This window comes from Macaca nemestrina, chromosome 7, assembly GCF_043159975.1.
Source record: "Macaca nemestrina isolate mMacNem1 chromosome 7, mMacNem.hap1, whole genome shotgun sequence".
Taxonomy (NCBI): Eukaryota; Metazoa; Chordata; class Mammalia; order Primates; family Cercopithecidae; genus Macaca; species Macaca nemestrina.
In genome coordinates, this window is record NC_092131.1 from 655,182 (window position 1) to 677,017 (window position 21,836).

Below are 21,836 nucleotides of genomic sequence, written 5' to 3' on the forward strand. Positions count from 1 at the left end.
CTGCTTAAACAAAATGTCCAGAGACCACCTGGTAGGTAAGGGGTTCACCTGGCTCTGGATGTTGGCTCTGTGTCTTTCCCTCTGTCGTCCCACATGTCAGCTCACTTGTTCAGTCCCAACAAGACAGTCTAGGTTTGTCCTGATGTTAAAACACACCCAACTTCTGATGACTCTCCTGTTACCCACATCCATGGAGATAGATTATTTATTATATAATTCACCAAACTAATTTCATATGCCCAAGATGTAATACCGCAAACTCTAAGGTATGTTCATGCAATTCAATGAAGGAGAAACTCTTTCAGACACAGGTGTACCTGAAATGATAAATATGTGGTTAAGGACTCTGGGCTTGAGTGTCATTGTCCCACCATGTTTCAGAAGTGTGACCTGTCAGGGAAGAACCAGAGTTCCTTGTGCTCTCAGAGGGGAGGACTCACAGATGTCCTCTCTTGTTCCCAGGAAAGGCAATTGCACTAATCTTGATGATGAGACTATGCTCTGTGCTGACCTATTATCGTTTTTGACTGAAATTGTCACTGTGATCCCCAATCTACATCTATTCACACAGAAGTGTATAAAGGTCAGGCCACATTCTCAGCATCACGCATTGAGATGGTTGGAGATACGTCCCACTACCTTCTCCTTAGATTGCAGACAGAATCCTAAACATCAAATGATCACAAAATGGAAGGCCTCAGATTTTTTTTTTTTTTATGATGCACTGTCTGGGACAGATATATTCTCTCTAACCATGATGGATATTCTGAATTACAATAAACATTGCATGGATGTAGGTTTGTATAAATACACTGTGACAGATATATTTAGCTGCTGCCCTAATGTTTTGAATGGAGATTTGACAATTTAGATAACCTGGATATTTGGTTGGTTTCATATAAATCTTCACGGGTAGAACAGCTTTGAACCTATTCCAAAAATCTCTCCTTGATTCATGATCACACTCATCTCCCAGACCAGCTCCTTGAGCACATCTCGCTACCTGGAAGAAGAGGACTCTGGGCTTGGTGAGGGGAGGCCCCAGGAAGAGAACTGAGTTCTCAGAGGGCACAGCCAGCATCCTCCTCTCAGAGTGAGCCCCAAAGACTGGGGCCTCCCTCATCCCTTTTCACCTCTCCATACGAGGGCACCACCCACATGCAAATCCTCACTTAGGCACCCACAGGAAACCACCACACATTTCCTTAAATTCAGGGTCCAGCTCACATGGGAAATGCTCTCTGAGAGTCATGGACCTCCTGTGCAAGAACATGAAGCACCTGTGGTTCTTCCTCCTCCTGGTGGCAGCTCCCAGATGTGAGTGTCTCGGGGATGCAGATATGACGATATGGGAGGTTGTCTGTGATCCCAGGGCTCACTGTGGGTCTCTCTGTTCACAGGGGTCCTGTCCCAGGTGCAGCTGCAGGAGTCGGGCCCAGGACTGGTGAAGCCTTCGGAGACCCTGTCCCTCACCTGCGCTGTCTCTGGTTACTCCATCAGCAGTGGTTACTACTGGAGCTGGATCCGCCAGGCCCCAGGGAAGGGGCTGGAGTGGATTGGGTATATCGGTGGTGGTAGTGGGAGCACCGAATACAACCCCTCCCTCAAAAGTCGAGTCACCATTTCAAGAGACACGTCCAAGAACCAGTTCTCCCTGAAGCTGAGCTCTGTGACCGCCGCGGACACGGCCGTGTATTACTGTGCGAGACACACAGTGAGGGGAGGTGAGTGTGAGCCCAGACACAAACCTCCCAGCAGGGAGGCGGAGGGGGCGGGCGCAGGTGCCGCTCAGGACCAGCAGGGGGCGCGCGGGGACCACAGAGCAGGAGGCCGGGTCAGGAGCAGGTGCAGGGAGGGCGGGGCTTCCTCATCTGCTCAGTGCTCTCCCTCCTCACCAGCACCTCAGCTGTCCCCAGGGCTCCTCTTTCTTTGATATCTGTGGTTCTGCTTCCTCACATTCTTCTGCCAGAAAAGAAAGGAGGAAGGCACATTTTCCTCTTACAATTGAGGTTTCACCGATTACTAGGACCTTTCCTACAAGTTCCTGCATGGCCCATTATTCCTTAGTGATTAAAAAAATATCTATTCTAATGCTTCTCACCATCTCTTGGTTTGTGTCATCAACTGAATTGTGCCCTCTTTGAAATTCATATGCTGAAACCTTAAATTCAATGGATCTATATTGGAATTTTAATGATACAATTAAGGTTAAATGTGGTCAGAAGTGTGAGAACCTAATGCAATAGATGTGCTGTCTTTATAAGAAGAGGAAGTGACACCAGAGACCTCTCACTTTTCACGTGCACGCAGAGAAGAGGCCATGTGGAGACGCAGTGTATTAGAAGGTGCCCCAGTGCATGCCAGGAAGAAGCCGCACCAACAACCAACCCTGCCAGCACCTTGATCTTCAACATTCAGACTTCAGAATTGTAAGAAAATCAATATTTGTTGTTTAAGCCACCCACTCCGTGTTGTCTTCTTATGAAGACCCAGACAGACTAATACCACGTAACTCATAACTCTGTTAGCGCTGTCCCCTGGATGGAGAATCAGCCCACTGAGGCTGGGCACATCTCTCAGATTTCTACATAAAGTAGACAAAAAATAGTAGCTGTGATATAAAAACTTGTCATGTCCCTGTTGACCAATTTCTGGGCAAAGTGTTTTAATGAAGCCCTTGGGGCTTTTTCACAAAAGTTGTCTTTTATCTTTTCTGACGACATAACTGATGGACAATGGGTACCAGCTGGATGGAGACGGGCCACTGACCATCTTCTGCTGTCTCCTTAGTATGCCACAGAAAACCACACCAACATTACTCTATGTCTCCAACTTTCTAAATTTGCACTGAATCTGTTGCTAAATGAGGAGCTACATGGGGTCTGAGTTTTGTTCCCTTCTTCCCAGTCTTCCTCAATTACCAAGGAAAGAAGAGGCTTTCAATGAAAATTGGCTGTCAATGCCCCCAATGCACATCACTTTTTAAGGTCCAGGAACTTTATTTGGGGGATAGTGAAACACACTTTTAAATGGAAAGCCCTAAAGCACATACAACAGCTGAAGGAATGGCCACTGTGCACCTGAGGACAGATGAGGTAAATGGTAGGGTCCCTTCCTCCAAGACGGTCCTGGGTATGTGATGGTTGGATGCATCATGCATATGGAATTAAGGACCGGACTGAAGTAGAAACAAGGGCCACATACCATAGGAAAACAAGAAAAGAACAGATGCGCATCCGTGAAGACAGGTAATTAAATTTGTTGAGTTTAAGATGAATTTGTTTCCGAAGTTTTTAATGTTCTTAGCTAAATATGAATATTTTCAACAAACTGAGAATTAAAAGGAGAATGGAGTTAGAAGATGAGAGACAAAAAAAGTCCTGAAAGAGCAGAAAGAAAATTCACACAAAACTGTCACATGACAGAGGCCAGAATGGAGCTGATGCAGCTGTCTCATTATTCTGCAAACCAAGTTGAGACCCTTTGGTGTTTAAGGCAGGCCCAGCGGTGAAGAACTCCTTTAGTTTTTGCTTCTCTGGGAAAGGTCTTACCTATCCTTTATTTTACAAAACGATTTACATGGTAATGTTTCTTGGTTGGCAGACTTTTGTTTGTTTTTCGGTTTTTTTCCCCCAGCAATTTGAATACAGTCATGGGCCACCTAACAATGTTTCAGTAAACAATAGACCACATATATGTTTGTGGCCACATAACATTGTAATACCATATTTTCATTAAGGATGTTCCATATTTAGATGTGTCAGGTAGAGAGATACTTACCACGGCGTTTCAGTTCCCTGCAGTGTTCGGTGCAGTAACACGCTGTACAGGTTAGTTGTGTGGAAACATCGTGCTATTCCACATAGTCTATGTGTAGTAGGATATTCGTTGTCGGTTTGTGTAAGTTCTCCCTATGATGCTTGCACAATGATGACATTGACTAGAAATATATTTCTCAGAAATAATCTCTATCAATAAACCATACATTATCTAATATAATTCCTCTCCATTCGGAACTGAAAATCTTCTGCTGAGAAATCTGCTAAATCTGCTCTTTTACTTTCTGTTTACAAAAACTTTTCCTTTAGCAATGTGGTTTCAAACTATCTCTGATTTTTCTCATTAGGTTTACCTTATTTAAAATGTATAGAGCTTCATGGATGTGGACGAATATTTGCTTCTCCAGATTTAGAAACTGCAATGCTATTACTTCTTTAAAAACCTTTCTGCCTCTCTTGCTCTGTCTCTCTTTCTCTGTCTCTCTTTGAACCTCTTCCTTCACTACCCCTTTTGTCTTATCTTTGCATAACTCCTCAATGCATAATTTCATTTTCACTGTGCTTCCTGACTCATAAGTCTTTAACTCTTTTTTATTTCTTTCATTTAAGTTTTTCTTCTCTGTCTCTACTATTTCAAGTGATCTTGTTTTGAGTTTACTGTTTCTTCTATTACTTGATCTAGTCTGGTCTAAAATCCTCTTAAAAATTTTATCTGACTTATTGTATTCTTCAGCATCAATATTTTTGTTTAGTCATCTTTGAAATGTTTTATCTCTATTAAAATTCTCATATTGTTCTTGCTTGATGCCACTAGCTCATTGAACATGTTTCTAAGATTTACTTTAAATTTTCTTCCAGGTAATCCATATGCTTCCTTGTAGAGGACTGTGTGCTCGCAAACGAGATGTTCCCGATAAGCCCTGCTCTTGCAAACAAAGCAGGACATTCCTTCTCTGCAAAGAAGAAGAATAAAGGAGCCAGCTGTAAACAGTGGGCTCTGGGAACTGGTCAATGTTTACTGTCTTGCGAGTCAAGGAAAAGTCAGAGAAGCAACACATGTCCCATGACTTGGCAACATTCCACAAACGGCTGGATAAAGTAAAGCAGAGTGTGCGGTTCGGGGCGGCCGCCATGTATGTCTTGTCCTGTGTTGTCTTGTGTGTTCATTCCTTTGTTTAGGAAACACGCGGACCCCAACAACTGGCGCAGCGAGCAGGGTCCGTGGCTCAAAGAGAGCAAGGAACCGGAGGGGGAGCACCCCAGGTGTGTAAGTACAGAAGGGGGACCCACAGGATAATTATGGGGAATTCCACCTCTCTGGCCTCAGAATATTTGCGGCTGCTTCAAGGACTCTTGCTGTCTATAGGAGTAGAAGTGAAAGAAAAGACATTGAAGCGATTGTTTGCCCATGTTGAACAACATTGTTACTGGTTTCAGTATCAGACTAAAGTGCAGCTGCATCGGAGAGAATGGTTACAGGTAGTAAAAGCTTTGCTTAGAGCTCACGAGTTAGGGGATACTATGCCTCTAAATTTGTGGACCTTGTGTAACTCTATCACTCAGGCATTAGAGTTACTTGAGACTGATTCAGAGTGTGGTGATGTAGCCACAGGAGGAAAGGCATCTGAGGATTTGGGAAAAAATAAATCTGAAATGGAGCCCATTTATGCCAGGGTAACAGAGGGTGGGGGGGTAGCAAAAGGGGGAGAAGAGGAAGAGCCAGCTCTTCCTTCTTCTAAGGGGAATTCTGACATGCAGCGTATTATGGGAATGCTTCAACAAATATTACAGATACATTCTTCTAATTCACCTTTGCGAGCTTTTCCTGTTTCTTTTCTTTCTGCTCTGTTAGAAGAGGATTTTCCAGTGCCTCCAACCCCCCAGCTTCCTTACCTTTGTCTGGCAAAGTTTTCTCAGTGCCTTTCCTGCCATTGGGGAGAAAAAATATATATATATATATATATATATATATATATATATATATATATATATAAATTTGAGGAGCTGGATCTGTTTCCAATTATACGTGTTCCTTTTGCTCCTAATGCTCAGTTTCCAAATGGTGGCAATGATGTCCAATTTACTGCCTTACAATTTAAATTTTTAAAAGAAATAAAAGCTGCCATTTCTAACTATGGACCTCAAACTCCTTTTATCCTTGGTCTTCTTGATGCTTTTTCATCAGAAAATTTGATGATTCCTATAGACTGGGAGACTTTGGGAAAGGCTGTTCTTGATCTTTCTCAGTGGTTACAATTGCACAGCTGGTGGATGGACAAGGCGCATGTACAGGCTAAAAAAAATACTACGTGTGATCCCCCAGGACCCACTGAGGAACAACTCACAGGCACGGGCCAATATGCTACTCTTAATGCTCAGACTGGCCTAGATGATGTCACCCTTACTCAAATCAAGTCTTTGTTTTTAAGGGCCTAAAATAAGGTAAAAATAGCAGGAAAATCTTCCCTCTCCTTTGTGAAGATATTACAGGGCACAAATAAACCATATCCAAATTTTGTAGCTCATCTTCAAGATGCTGTCTTAAAAACTGTGGGTGTTGGCCCTACTTCAAAAATTTTGTTACAAACATTGTCTTTTAAAAATGCTAATGCTGACTGTCAAAAATTGTTGAGACCATTAAAGGCCAGTGGGGCCAATTTAGATAAATATATTAGAGCTTGTGCTGGTGTTGGAGGGGCTATTTATAATGCTCAATTATTTGCTGGAGCCCTATCTAAAGCCTTAAAAAAAAATAACAAACAAGGTGTTTGCTTTCAATGTGGTAAACCTAGACAATTCAAGAAAAAATGTCATAAAAAATTAAACACTTTTATCCCTCAAGGCAAAAAGCTGCCTTCAGAGGTGTGCAAACGTTGTGGCAAAGGTTGACATTGGACAAATGAATGTCGTTCCAAAACTAATAAAAGTACAAATTTACTGTCTCCTCTCCCGGGAAACGGGAGCCGGGGCCCACAGGCTTGGGGCCCCAACAATTATAATACAAGCCTACTACAATACCCAGTGAGCAATGGCCTACAACATCAAGAAATAAATTCGAGTCCTCCTTAAGGATACCACCCCTTACCCCAGTTTCCCAGCTTTATGCAGCAACTAAGCAGAGCGCCGCTACTGACTTAACTATTACTCAGCCTTATACCTTGTCTCCTAATAGAGGAGTATATAAATTAGCTATTGGAGTGTGTGGCCCTTTGCCAAAAGGACATGTCGGACTTTTGTTAGGTCAAAACAACAGTGCTCTACAGGGGTTAATGGTGATTCCAAAAATCATTGATCCTGATGTTACTAATAAAATTCTTATTATGGTACAAGTCTCACAATTTATACACCTAGAAGCAGGGGAACGTATTGCACAATTACTTTTATTGCCTTTTTTTCCGTTCCTATCTAGGGATATATCTCGACAGGGAGAGTTCGGTAGCACAAAAAAAACTGTTTTTAGGGAAACTTTAGTTTCTGATGAAAAGCCCTTATGTTCATTACACATTAATAAAATAGTTTTTAAAGGGTTAATTGACACGGGGGCCTATACAATAAAAAACAAAACAAAACAAAAAACAAAAAAAACAAGTTTCAGTTACACTCACTGGCTTGGGTACTACTTCTGTGGTTTATCAAAGCGTAAAACCTTTAACCTGTGTCGGTCCTAAAGGTCAACAAGGTCAAAATTTTTTTATATTGTTCCTATCAATATTAATCTTTAGAAACAAAATCTTTTACAACAATTTGGTGCTTTTTTAAACTTTCCTCATATTTCTTCAGCTGCCAAAAATATGATGTTCAAAATGGGCTACAATCCTTTAAACTCATAGCCACTGTTCACCAGCCTCAACCTTTACAATTAAAGTGGAAAACTACCACTCCTGTTTGGGTGGGACAGTGGCCATTATCTAAAGAAAAACTTGGGGCTTTAAAAGAGTTAGTCAAAAAACAATTGGCCGAGGGGCATATAAAGCAAAGTACTTCTACATGAAATTCCCTGTCTTTGTCATGTTAAAAAAAACAAAAAGTAAAAAAAAAAAGTAAAAAATGGCATTTATTAACTAATCTTAAAACTATAAATGTTTACATTCAACCTAGGGGAAGTTTACAGCCTGGTCTTCCTAATCCTGCCCTTATCCCACAAAGTTAAAAATTAATGGTCATAGATCTCAAAAATTGTTTTTTCTCTATTCCATTACAACCTCAAGATTGTAAAAAGTTTGCCTTTACTATTCCTAAATATAATAATGGACAGCCCATTCAAAAATATCAGTGGAAGGTTCTTCCCCAGGGTATGCTTAATAGCCCTACTTTATGTCAAAAATTCGTACATAGGACTTTAAATCCTGTAAAAAATCAGTTTCCAACTGTGTTAATTTATCATTCTATAAATAATATTTTATTGGCTACCCCAATGTAACCCTCCAAAATCAAGTTTTTAAGGTTTTACAACAACAGTTAATTCATTATAATTTACAAATATCTCCTAAAAAAAAATACAAACTCAGTTCCCCATTCAATATTTGGGGTATTTATTAACTAAAAAACAAATCCGCCCACAAAAGGTTCAAATTTAAAAAAATCAACTTGTGACCCTTAATAATTTTCAAAAATTGTTAAAAAATATTAATTGGCTTCGTCCCATCTTAAGTATTCCTATTTATAAATTACAACATTTGTTTACTACCTTAAAAAATTCAAATTTAAACAGTTCTCGACAATTATCCCCTACTACTAAAAAAAAAAAATTGTCTTTTGTAAAAAATAAAATTAGTAAAACTCACCTTAATTATATTATACCCGATCTTCTACTCTCTTTATGTCTTTTTCATACTCCTCATTCACCAACAGTCATCTTACATCAAAATAATAACATTCTAAAGTGGCTACTTTTAACTAATAAAGCCATTAAAAAAATTTACCCTTATATTAATAAATTAACTAAATTAATTATTAAAGGACAACATAAAACTCATCAATTACTTGGAACTAACCCTATAAAAATTATTACCCAATTATCTAATCAATACATTAAATCTCTACTAAAAACTCATAAAAGATAACAAGTGACTTACACCAAGTATACTGGTTCCTTTTCTCAACGCTATCCCAATCATAGATTATTTACTTTTCTACAACAATATTCTTTCCTGTCCTATAATCCTATTTCTTATACTCTGGTTAAAGGTCCCACCTTTTTTACTAATAGTTCTAACAATAAAAAAACTACATACTGGACATCAAATACTTCAAAAATTTCTCACTATCCATTTAAATCTGTACAACAGAAAAAACTTTTTGCCATTCTTATGATACTACAAAATTGGCCTCAAACCCCTTATAATATAGTTAGTAATTCCCAATATACTGTATATGTGACTAAGTATATTTCTCAAACTTCTTTACCATTACTCCCAAAAATCCCTTTACAAAAACTATTTTCTTTATTGTTCTTGACTCTTACTTCCCGTACAACCCCCCTTTTTTATCACTCATATTCATTCACATTCAGCTTTACCAGGACCTTTAACTTTTGGTAATAGCCAAATTAATTCTTTACTTGTTAACAATGTCCAACAGACTCAAGATAAACATCAATTACATCATACTAACAGTTTATAATTACAATGGTGATTTTCTTTTTTTTTTTTTTTTGAGACAGAGTCTTTGCTCTGTCACCCAGGCTGGAGTGCAGTGGCGCGATCTCGGCTCACTGCAAGCTCCGCCTCCTGGGTTCACCCCATTCTCCGGCCTCAGCCTCCCGAGTAGCTGGGACTACAGGCGCCCGCCACCTCGCCCAGCTAATTTTTTGTATTTTTTAGTAGAGACGGGGTTTCACCGTGTTAGCCAGGATGGTCTCAATCTCCTGACCTTGTGATCCACCCGTCTGGGCCTCCCCGTGCTGGGATTACAGGCTTGAGCCACCGCGCCCGGCCTACAATGGTGATTTTCTATAACACGCCATCAAGCCCAAACTATTGTCAAAACCTGTCCATCTTGGGCTCCTATTATTCCACCCTTTTTAAGTCCAGGTATAAATCCCTGAAACACTAAACAAAATCATATTTAACAAATAAATATAACTTATATTTCTTCTTTTGGTCATTTAAAATATGTTCATCATACAATTCATACTTAGTCACACTTCCAATGGGCTACACCATTACACTCTAAAAAAGCTAATTCTGTTATTACTCATTTACTTACTTCCTTTACAGTTAGAAAAGTTCCTACTAAATTAAAAACTGACAATGCTCCTACTTATTACTCTCATAAATTGGCTGCCTTCCTCTCTTCATACCACATTCATCATTCCACTAGTATTCCATTTAACAGTCAAGGTCAAACAATTATTAAAAAAGCTAATACTACTTTAAAATTACAACTTTTAAAACAAACAGGGGGAAATGGATGAGATTCCCCAAAGCATCAAATTCTGAAAGCTCTTTTTACTTTAAATTTTCTTAACTATTGGCGCCAATTACAGCAATCTACAGCAATAAAACATTTTCAACAACCATTAGGAAAGCCACAAGCTAACAATTTGTGGGTGTCTTATCCTTCATTACAAGGCCAATATTTAAAAGGAAAAGTTTTACAATGGGGTCGAGGTTATGCTCTCGTTCGTACAGGTGCCGGAGGCGAGTGGTTCCCATCCCGACGGTTAAAGCAGTGCCACGGCCAAGAGGAGCCGGCCGGATGACTTCCTGGCGGCATTTCAGAAAACCTTCACCTACGAAACTCGTCGAGCGGAGCCGCCGACATGGGGTGAGCTGAAAAAACTTACTCAAGAAGCTGAAGGGGTTGTTCAACAAGCTGGACAGCCCAAAACTTCACTGACTTTATTTCTGGCTATACTAGCTGTAGTTAATTGCCAAATAACAGCTGGAGAATTCACATATTGGACTTATATTCCCTTTCCACCCTTATATCAAGGTGTGGCCTAGGGAGACAAAGAAGTTTTAGTATTTACTAATGATACTACTTGGATGCCATCACCTTTTTTAAATCAGGATCCTGAGTTAGACACGGGTACAGTAAACAGTTCATATCAATTTGGGGTGAAAGGGTTACCTATATGTCTTGGGAACAGTCCACATTGTTTACAGCCTTCTCATGAGGCTTGGGCTGTGCGCTAAAATCATAGTCACATTGCTGCCTTTACTATGATTGTTGTTACTCAGAGTTTTAAATATAATCATACTGCTCTACTTAACAAAACCTTGCCTACTACATTATCCTTATGTCCTATTCCCAACATGTCCGGAGGTGTTTCCCAATTAAAGTGGACTAGACGTAAAACCACGATTATTATTAGAGGTAAAAGGTAGAAATTATAGATACCTTGTCACTGACTGGAGTGTGCATGGAGATTTTCAGACTGAGTTTAGCCACTTTAGCCTACAATGGCATAAAAATAATCACAACATTTATGCTGATGGTAATGAAACTATTATTTGGCATGATGGTGGCTTGTCGCCCCCTATGCCACATTTGGCCAACACTTTACAAATACAAAGTCATATATAAAAGTTACTAGCTGCTGGCAAACCAATGTCTACTTTTACAAACATGTCCTTAAATACCACTAATCTTTCTAATCCTTTCCATATATCTTTACATCGAAACAGATCTAAATATATCATTACTTGTGTTAAAAAACCTTACTTGTTGTTAGCAAGAATCTTTAAATGGGATAATAATATAGGAGTTGTTAACTGTACAGACAATTGTACATTTTTAAGCTGTATAAATACTACTTGGTGGCATAATAATTGAAATGAGACTCTCTCCAATATATATATTTTAAGAGCTGAAAAAGAAACCTGGTTACCTGTGAACTTGACACGCACCTGGAGTAAATCTACTGGGGTTACTCAAATTTACTAAGTAATGTGAGATCTTGTCCACCGCAGCCAGAGAGCGGTTGGGATCGTCGTAACAACAGTAGTGGGACTTGTGGCCATTGCTTCCACTACTGCTGTTGCTGGACTGGCGTTACATCAGAGTATCCAAAATGCAAAGTTCGTGCAACAATAGCATGAACAATCTCACTTGTCATGGCAACAACAATGAGACATCGATGCTCATTTGACTAAATGAGTAGATAACTTAGAACAAGTGGTTTCTTAGATAGGGGATCAGCTGACAGTGTTAAATACTCGAGCCTTGTTAAAATGTGACTGGAATACTACTCAATTTTGTATTACCCCATTCCTTTTAACAGCACTGTACATAATTGGACAGAGATAAAACGGCTTTTAATTGGCCATGACAATCTTTCCCTGGAAATACAAGAACTAACACACAATATTTCTGAAACGTTTCGTAATCAGTTACCATTGCTAACTGGCGCAGATTTAATGACTGGTATTGCACAAAGCTTAAAATCTTTAAACCCTATGAGTCCTGTAAAAACTTTACTGACTTATGTTTCTAGTAATGTATTGATTGTTGTTTTTGCCTTTGTCATTTTCACAGTCTGCTGGAAACGGTGCCAAAGGGCAAACACCAAATCCCAGCGAGCCCAACATGTAATGATGGTTTAAAAAAAAAAAAAATCAAACCTGTAAATAAAGAAAGGGGAGATGTAGAGGACTGTGTGCTCGCAAATGAGATGTTCCCGATAAGCCCTGCTCTTGCAAACAAAGCAGGACATTCCTTCTCTGCAAACAAGAAGGATAAAGGAGCCAGCTGTAAACAGTGGGCTCTGGGAACTGGTCGATGTTTACTGATCTTGAAAGTCAAGGAAAGGTCAGAGAAGCAACACATGTCCCATGACTTGGCAACATTCCAAAAACGTCTGGAAAAAATAAAGCAGAGTGTGCCGTTCGGGGTGGCCGCCATGTATGTCTTGTCCTGTGTTGTCTTGTGTGTTCATTCCTTTGTTTAGGAAACACGTGGACCCCAACACTTCCTTTTCATTGATATCGGTTTCTACATCTTTATGTTGTTCTTCTGTTTGGACCATGTTCCCATCCTCCTTCATTTTCCTTGACTGTCTTTGCTGCTACCTGTTCATTATAACAAAAGCCACCACACACTCTTCAAAGATGAGGCTTATAGAGATCATCCTCACCAATCAGTCCAGGCAGTAATTTGGGTCTCTCAAAACTTCGTAGTATTCAAACTTCTGTCTCTGTTCTTAATGGTCCCTGGGTTTTAGAGGATGATAGATTCTGCCAGAAATCATAGGTAAGGGAGGTAGAAACTATTAATTCAAGCAGCCCCTAGAAACTTTGGACCACTGGACAAAGTTTTATTATTGATGTATGATTCATCAAAATAATGTTAGTTCAAGCTTCTCTCAACCAGTCACTAAACCTTGAAATTTTATCATTTGTTATTTGAATCTGGGGTTTATTCTTTGAGTATTTAGGTAAAATTACAAACTAGTTTAAATCTGCCTATTTGGCAAACTGATCTGTTGCTGAATTTCCATTTTCTGTGTTCTCTCTGTGCGTTCAAATCTAAATCTGTATTAGACATGTATCTAGAATGTGGAAAAGTGTCTTAAAGTTCTTTATTTAATTTAATGGAGTTTCCAGAAGATGTGAAAATCTCCTTTGTTTATCAAACACCTGACTATTGGTCAATAGTTTTCTCTTTAATTTTTCTCTCTCTTCTCACATTATCTATAATAAGCAAGGAGAAATGAAGACACACCATTGACAGTTTGCTTAGACATCCCACCACCTAAAATTCTTACTGTCACTTACTAATTCTAACTTCATCCAATGTAACATAACTAAGATATAAATTCTATAACAAGGTACACATAGTTTCCAGTTCTAATACCACGTTTGTGACAGAAACAAAGCAGGTGTGCTCTCTGCGAGGTGGTCATCTGAGGTCTGAGACGAGGGGTCACACAGGTATTTTTATCATATTTAAGGGTTTGGACAACAACAGTGATAACAATTCTGCTCATCACTGGCTCTTACCGGAAAGTTTACAGGTAAAGTTACTGCTGTTATTTGATTTTAACACCTAGTTAGAATGAAGCTCAGAGGAAGAGGTCACATCCTAGGTCACACAGTGAGGAGGAGTGGAGCTGTGCTCTGCTCTCCACACTACACACAAGATCCCAGGCACGGGCCCAGGTTCCACCGACACGTGGTATCTGGAGGGCAGTTCTCAGGGGATGGTCTTAGCGCACCTGCTTCCTGGGGCAGGGCGCTTCCTTCTCTCAGTTGTGCACTTGCTCCTTCTGCCAGCTCTGAAGTGACCACTTCCATTGCCATGAATTATTCATATTCTCTCCCTTACTATGGCAAAAAGTGTATTTATTAAATTTTCATTTCATTCTCTCTGAAGCACACTGCATTAGCAGAAAGGAATAAATCAAATTCCTTCACCTCCCCCACAGCCCAAGATTCCTGAAGACAGAGCCGATGTGATGTACTCATAGGTGGATCTCTGCTCCACCTATGAGGAGGTGGCCTTGGTCTTCAAGTTTCAGCAATTCTGGGAAGCCAAGGACACCTCCGTCTCCTCCTCCCTGCTCTGCAGCTCACCTGAGAACAGTTTTCTCATTGGAATATCATCTGTTTAAGGAATACAAGTCGCTGCTTTACATTTCAGGCCTGAGTGCACCTACTGGATCCAGCCCAGGACTGGAGATACTTTCCAGAACACAACTTCTCCTGAGACATGACCAGTCACACTGTTTTACTTGCACAATTTCAGCTTCCTCAGAAGAAAATTAAAATTGCTGAGACTTTTTCATAAACGTTGTGCCTTGTCCTTTTTCTGTTTCCTTGCCTGTTCATGTACGTCAGACCAGGTACCACTTATATGTAATGAGATCAGAATTCTGCTTCCAGTAACACATCTGAGGTGACACTTGATTGTACTTTTGGTTTAGGCTCCAAAATATAGATTATAAAATTCATCAACCTCATTTTTATGTCAAAAGAAATCTGCATAATCTGAAAGTCAACACATTTTAGAATCTATTAAATAACTGAAGTAGCAAGAAACCTTACCCACTCCAAAAACTGGATAGACGGACATGCCTAAAATGGCAGTTGACACTTGCTTAACTGGAGCAGAGGTTGCAGAAGCCACAAGATATGAGGGCACTACATGACAAGCACTATAGACATCTGAAAGACAGATGTGGACTCGGTAAATGCAACAGTTCCAGAGGGTCTTTCACTTCTAAAGTTTCTCTACTTTCTCTCCAGAAACCTCAGGATTCTAAAAAATAAAATCCAAATGCATTTCCTGTGGATCAGAATTGCAGATGATTAATTACTGAGAAACATACCAGGAGCCTGCTTCAGGAGCTTCTACAGGGAAGGACTTTTCCAGAACCTTATCTTATGTGATGAAGACAAATCTTCCCTTCCAGATTTTTCTTCCATCCTTCCATTATTATACAAATGAGCAAAGTTAGCCAATAGGGGTAAGAAGTAAGTAAATAGTCCAGGGACGCTGAAACCACAAAAGGGATTAACTGCCAAAAATGAGCTTTTCCCCTGGTGACGCCTGGTCAAGGTCACAGCCCAGAAGAGGATGCAGATCGCGTCTCTAGGTTTCCATGGTCAGAACAGGCAGTGCTTACCCGCACTGCACAATCTATTCTAACCAGGATGATGGCTCTGGATTAAAGATGCAAATGTGGCAATGCACAGACTCTATCTGAGGAGAACGTAGGGAAACTAATGGAAAATGACAGAGAGTGAGACAAGAGAGTAGAGGAATCCGAATCCTCTGATATCACCATTTTTAAGACCAAGGTCTTGAAAACTCCCTGAGTGACCTCAGGTTCTGTTATCATGAAGCCTTTGCTGGATTCCTAGCTGAGAAAATGAAAAGAACAACCCGCATGTACTTCCCAAGTCTCCCCTTGTATCCTGTTTGCTTTAGATCTCTAGGGGAAAAAGTCAGATACATGGGCCTAGTGTCAGTGTAGGTGGCACTTCCTATAAGCTACAACATAGGAAGAAGGGAAAATGTGTGTTATTGGAATAGTGGATATGGAGCGGGGTGTCATCTGAATGTATCTGGACCTGCTCGTATTCTCAGGTGCAACATTCAACTGCAGGAGCCCATTGAAGAAACACGTCACCCCCCAAACTCCTGTGAGTTTCTGTATTCATTTTGGATCCACTAATGAAGTGAATCCAGAGCTTCAGAGAAGGAGCTTCCTCCTTCATCATATAATCCTTGGTTTGGTTCACCCTGCAGAGTTCAACAGGTTTAGTAAGGCTAATCACTTGTTTCAAGACATGGTGTCAGCAGCATATGGTGTCACTGAAAGAGTATTCTAAACCAGAACAAAGCCATTTCATGTCGGGCTAGAGAAGCTGGGAGTAAATGTTTGTGAGCCCCAAGAGGAACCTCCTTGCAAGGCAAGGGCTGGGCTGGAGAGTCACTGAGGAGCCACACAACACAGGTTCCAGCCCTGGAGCAGGTGCACACGAGGCTGCTGAGAAGATTTCCTCTGAAGGACTGAATCTTCCTTTGTCAGAAAAAAAGCTAAAATACGAGTTCAACAAGTTGTTGATATCTGGACCATTCATACAATTTAAGGCAATGAGAACTATTTTTAAAGTGGACTTCTGTGATTATTAATATCTTAATAGTGAGAATATGAAGAATAGGAATGGTCTTACTAATTCAATGGAAACAGAATTGTGGTAGCCACTATATTTCTATGAATAAGAAATTCAGATTTCAGTGTTAAGTAATGTTGCCTACATTGTGTGAGTGACAGGACAGTGGTGGATCTTGGAGTGTGGCAGGGGCACTTACCAAGTGAGTCAGAAATCAATATGTAAAAATGAGGATCTATGGATATGAACTGAATGTATGTAAATAGTTCATAAAATACTAATAAATGGAGTTCAAAATTAACCCAAAATTATTAAAAACACAAATTCCTTGAGAATTATATTGGGAGCAGTGAGTTCATAAAGAACTGCAAACTACTGTTTCAACTTCTGATTCCTATTGTTCCTGAGATGAGAAAATCAGCTCTAATTACACATCCCATGGCAAATCTCTAAACCAAGAGTGCTTCCATTGAAGATACTGGGGAATCAGACACGGGGCAGGTGCTAGAGACACTGGATCAGGAGTACCCAGCGGATCTCAGAGGGACCTGCTGGACACTCATATAGGAGATCAGCAGTCACTGTCTCAGATCACCAGTGAGCTGTGCCGGTGCCTGACAGGTCCAGAATAGGGTCAAGGCCTCTTCTCAGTGTCATGGAAAGGGATGGTTCCAGAAATCTTCCTGGCGGTCTCTACGCTTATAAAATGAAAGTTCGCAATGAAGAGCTTGCTCTGAGGGGGCTTATTCTTCAGTGAAAGGACCTCTGTCCACAAACATTCATAAATGGAGCAGGACATGCATTTCATCAAACAGGATTAGGGCTCAGACCATCTGCATCTCACTCTCATAAGGCGAATGTGTCATTTGCCTTTCCTTTCTTATCATGGATCAGGCTTTGAGATACGAAATGTTCTGCCTCATGAACTGGAGTGCTTAAAGGAGTTACAGACAAATTAGCAGCTAGTAACCCATTAAAATGGATAAAAACACTTGGAAACTCTGTGATTTCAATGACAATTTTGATTTTAATCTGTGTTGTTTGTCTTTGCATAGTCTGCAGATGTGGCTCTTGACTCCTGCAAGAAGTAGCTCACTGTGACAAAGCTGTCTTTGCCTTTATCACTTTGCAAATCAAGGAAGGGGGACGTGTTGGGAAGAAGCCTCCCAAAGTAAGGCCATAAACTGGCCCTAAAACCTGCCATAAACAAAATCTCTGCAGCACTGTAACATGTTCGTGATGGCCATAAAGCCCATAGTGGAACGTTGTGGGTTTACTGGAATGAGAGCAAGGAACACCTGACCTGGCCCGCCCAGGACAGAAAACCACTCAAAGGCATTCTTAAGCCACAAACAATAGCATGAGTGATCTGTGCCTTAAGGACATGCTCCTGCTGCAGTTAACTAGCCCAATCTATTCCTGTAATTCAGCCCATCCCTTCGTTTCCCATAAGGGATACTTTTAGTTAATTTAAAATCTATAGAAACAATGGTAATGACTAGCTTGCTATTAATAAATTTGTGGGTAAATCTCTGTTCGGGACTCTCAGCTCTGAAAGCTGTGAGCACCTGATTTCCCACTTCACACCTCTATATTTCTGTGTGTGTGCTTTAATTCCTCTAGTGCCACTGGGTCTCCCCGACTGAGCTAGTCTTGGCAATGCGGATGCCAGGGAGGTCCGATGAAACACCAGGGGGCGCTTGGGACCCACTAAGGAGCGCTGAGAACACTAGGGGTCACTCAGAGCCACCAGAGGGTGCCTAGGACACCAAGGGATGCTCAGGACACCAGGGGACGCTCTGAACCACCAGGGGGCGCTCAGGACACCAGGGGATGCTCAGGACACCAGGGGACGCTCACAACCACCAGGGGGCGCTCAAGACAACAGGGGATGATCATAACCACCTGGGGGCGCTCAGGACACTGGGGGATGTTCAGAACGACGAGGGGGCGCCCAGGACACCAGGGGGCACTGACAACCAGCAGGGGGTGCTCAGGACACCAGGGAACTCTCAGAACCATCACGGGGTGCTCAGGACAACAACGGCTGATCATAACCACCAGCAGTGCCCAGGACAACAGCTCGCTCAGGACACCAGGAGGCTCTCAGAACCACCAGGGGGCGCTCAGGACTATAAGGGAGTGCTCAGGACATCAGGGTTAGCTCACGATAGCAGGGAACACTCAGAACCACCAGGGGGCACGCAAGACACCAGGAGGCTCTCAGAACCACCAGGGGGCTCTCAGGACACCAGGAGGCTCTCAGAACCACCAGGGGGCGCTCAGGGCACCAGGAGGCTCTCAGAACCACCAGGGGGCGCTCAGGACTATAAGGCAGTGCTCAGGACACCAGGGTTAGCTGAAGATAGCAGGGAACGCTCAGAACCACCAGGGGGCGCTCAGGGCACCAGGAGGCTCTCAGAACCACCAGGGGGCGCTCAGGACTATAAGGCAGTGCTCAGGACACCAGGGTTAGCTGAAGATAGCAGGGAACGCTCAGAACCACCAGGGGGCGCTCAGGACACCAGGGGGCTCTCAGAACCACCAGGGGACGCTCATACTATAAGGCAGTGCTCAGGACACCAGGGTTAGCTGAAGATAGCAGGGAACGCTCAGAACCACCAGGGGGCGCTCAGGACTATAAGGCAGTGCTCAGGACACCAGGGTTAGCTCAAGATGGCAGGGAACGCTCAGAGCCACGAGCAGGCGCTCAGGACACAAGGGGATGCTCAGGACACCAGGGGACGCTCACAACCACCAGGGGGCGCTCAAGACAACAGGGGACGATCATAACCACCAGGGAGCGCTCAGGACACTGGGGGATGTTCACAATCACCAGGGGACACCCATGACAGCAAGGGGCGCTGACAAGCAGCAGGGGGTGCTCAGGACACCAGGGAACTCTCAGAACCATCATGGGGCACGCAGGACACCAACGGCTGATCATAACCACCAGCGGTGCCCAGGACAAAAGCTCGCTCAGGACACCAGGAGGCTCTCAGAACCACCAGGGGGCGCTCAGGACACCAGGAGGTTCTCAGAACCACCAGGGGGCACTCAGGGCACCAGGAGGCTCTCAGAACCACCAGGGGGCGCTCAGGACTATAAAGCAGTGCTCAGAACACCAGGGTTAGCTCAAGATAGCAGGGAACGCTCAGAACCACCAGGGGGCGCTCAGGACACCAGGGGGCTCTCTGAACAACCAGGGGGCACTCAGGACTATAAGGCAGTGCTCAGGACACCAGGGTTAGCTCAAGATAGCAGGGAACGCTCAGAACCACCAGGGGGCGCTCAGGACACAAGGGGATGCTCAGGACACCAGGGGATGCTGGGAACCACCAGGGGGCGCTCAAGACAACAGGGGAGGATCATAACCACCAGGGAGCACTCAGGACACTGGGGGATGGATGTTCAGAATCACCAGATCACCAGGGGGCACCCAGGACAGCAAGGGGTGCTGAAAACCAGCAGGGGGTGCTCAGGACACCAGGGGGTGCTCAGGACACCAAGGGTCTCTCAGAACCATCAGGGGGCGCTCAGGACAGCAAGGGGTGATCATAACCACCAGGGGTGCTCAGGACAACAGCACGCTCAGGACACCAGGAGGCTCTCAGAACCACCAGGGGGCGCTCAGGACTATAAGGCAGTGCTCAGGACACCAGGGTTAGCTCAAGATAGCAGGGAACGCTCAGAACCACCAGGGGGCACTCAGGACACAAGGGGACACTCAGGACTTAAGGGTTCTCTTGGGAGGTGGCTCCCTATCAAGTGCTTGGGGATGGTGTGTTTCTTTTATTAGGCCCTGTGATTTCTCACCTGGTGAAACAAAAGTCTTCCCAGGATCTCTTGCCATTTATTTCCTGGAATGCATGTTTCTCTCCTCTACAAAATCTTAACTTAGAACTATAATTCAATTCTTTATATTTTTATAATACTAGCAATAATATCTAAGTAAATTTTAAAATGAAGAAATTGTATATGTTTACTTTAAACTATTTCCACAAACAGATTTCTGTTTCCTGCACTGTGTCAGTCACATTATTTTAAATACTTTTCTAACAATAACTCAGTATATGAATGTGCTGAGTTTATTTTCCTTTCATCTGCTGTTTATGGAGATGAAACATCACTTTAAGGGCTTCTGTCCTCCACTTTGGTGGTTCCTGGAGTTCTGACCCTCAGTCTGTTTCTCTACCTTCCCTTCTTCTGTTCACACTTTTTCTATTCCTCAGTTTCTGCTCAAGGAATCGGCAAGTCCATTTACTTTGTCTCATCCACGTCTGGTGAATCAGTTCCCTTCCCTTCATGATCACTGAAGTCAACCAAGTATGGGAAGGTAATAGTCCTTAGAATATGCTCATCTACCTGCAGAATCCCTGCTCTCCTCACCCTTTTCTAGGGTCCTGCAGACATCACCCCATCCCATCCTCCCCTTCTCTAAATACCCCAGAGTGGGCTCTGCAGTTTCTGCTGACCTCTGTGTGCTCAGCCCTGGGGCTCACTATAGTTTTAATGATAAAGCCCAAATGCGTATTGTGTTTGCACACTTTCTGACCACCCTCTAGCAAGCTGCCATTGTGAGTGAATCCTGGGAATCCTGGGGTGACTTTAGTTCTATATTTATGGATATTCTCTACCATCCAGGAATATTGTAAAATAAGCAACATATAGAGTTTATGTTAAAAATTCATGTAAAAAAATTGCAGAATAAAAAACATTATTTAAATTGCAAAACGCTATCTTTTAAATTTAAAACTTAAGATTTTATTTTAATTTAATGTTAAATGTTATTTAAATTGGAAAAAGCTGACACATTTTTCAAAACACAATGTTATTTCAACACATTGTGTAATAAAATTTTAATAGAGATGCTTACCTTATGATAATACATTCCTTTATAATGTATAATGTGTTATTACATGCATTTAAAAAGTACACTGCTAGCAAAAATGAGAAGTAAGCCATAAGAGAATATATAAGGAATACCATTGTATATTTTAATGATACATTTGCCAATAATGGCAGTTACAGTAAGTTTTACTAAAACATACATTTACATATATTTCATAATTTATATTGGAATATGCAGACATTCATAGAATATCATTTGGAACTAAAACCTCAAACTATAAATACAAATAAATTTAAATCAATCAATTAATTAGAATAATATAGAAACAAATGTATGTTGCTTTGGTGTTCAGAAATGTGTTACTTTTGCCTGTGCTCATATATATTTCATTGCTGAGTGTGGGTGTTTTTTTGTGTGTGTGACTATAGTTTTAAAACAGATTACTAACTGATATAGTCACAGAAATCTAAGTTTGTTTTTTTCATGCTAGAAGTTAACAGAAAACTCACAAATGAAAAAAAAAGTCCTAGGCCAGGTGCAGTGGCTTATGTCTGTAATCTCACCACTTTGGGAGGCTGAAGTGAGTGCATCACCTGAGGTCAGGAGGTTGAGACCAGCCTGGCCAACATGGGGAAACCCCAT

General features: G+C 41.9%; 1 gene segment (V, D, J or C); it reads left to right on the forward strand.

Moving 5' to 3' along the window:
* The first annotated feature begins 1,167 nt into the window (after positions 1-1,167).
* On the forward strand, positions 1,168-2,404 carry LOC139364383 (immunoglobulin heavy variable 4-38-2-like). The segment is given in 3 exon segments: positions 1,168-1,317; positions 1,401-1,724; positions 2,265-2,404. Coding segments are annotated over 3 exon segments (531 nt in total).
* The last annotated feature ends 19,432 nt before the right edge of the window (positions 2,405-21,836 follow it).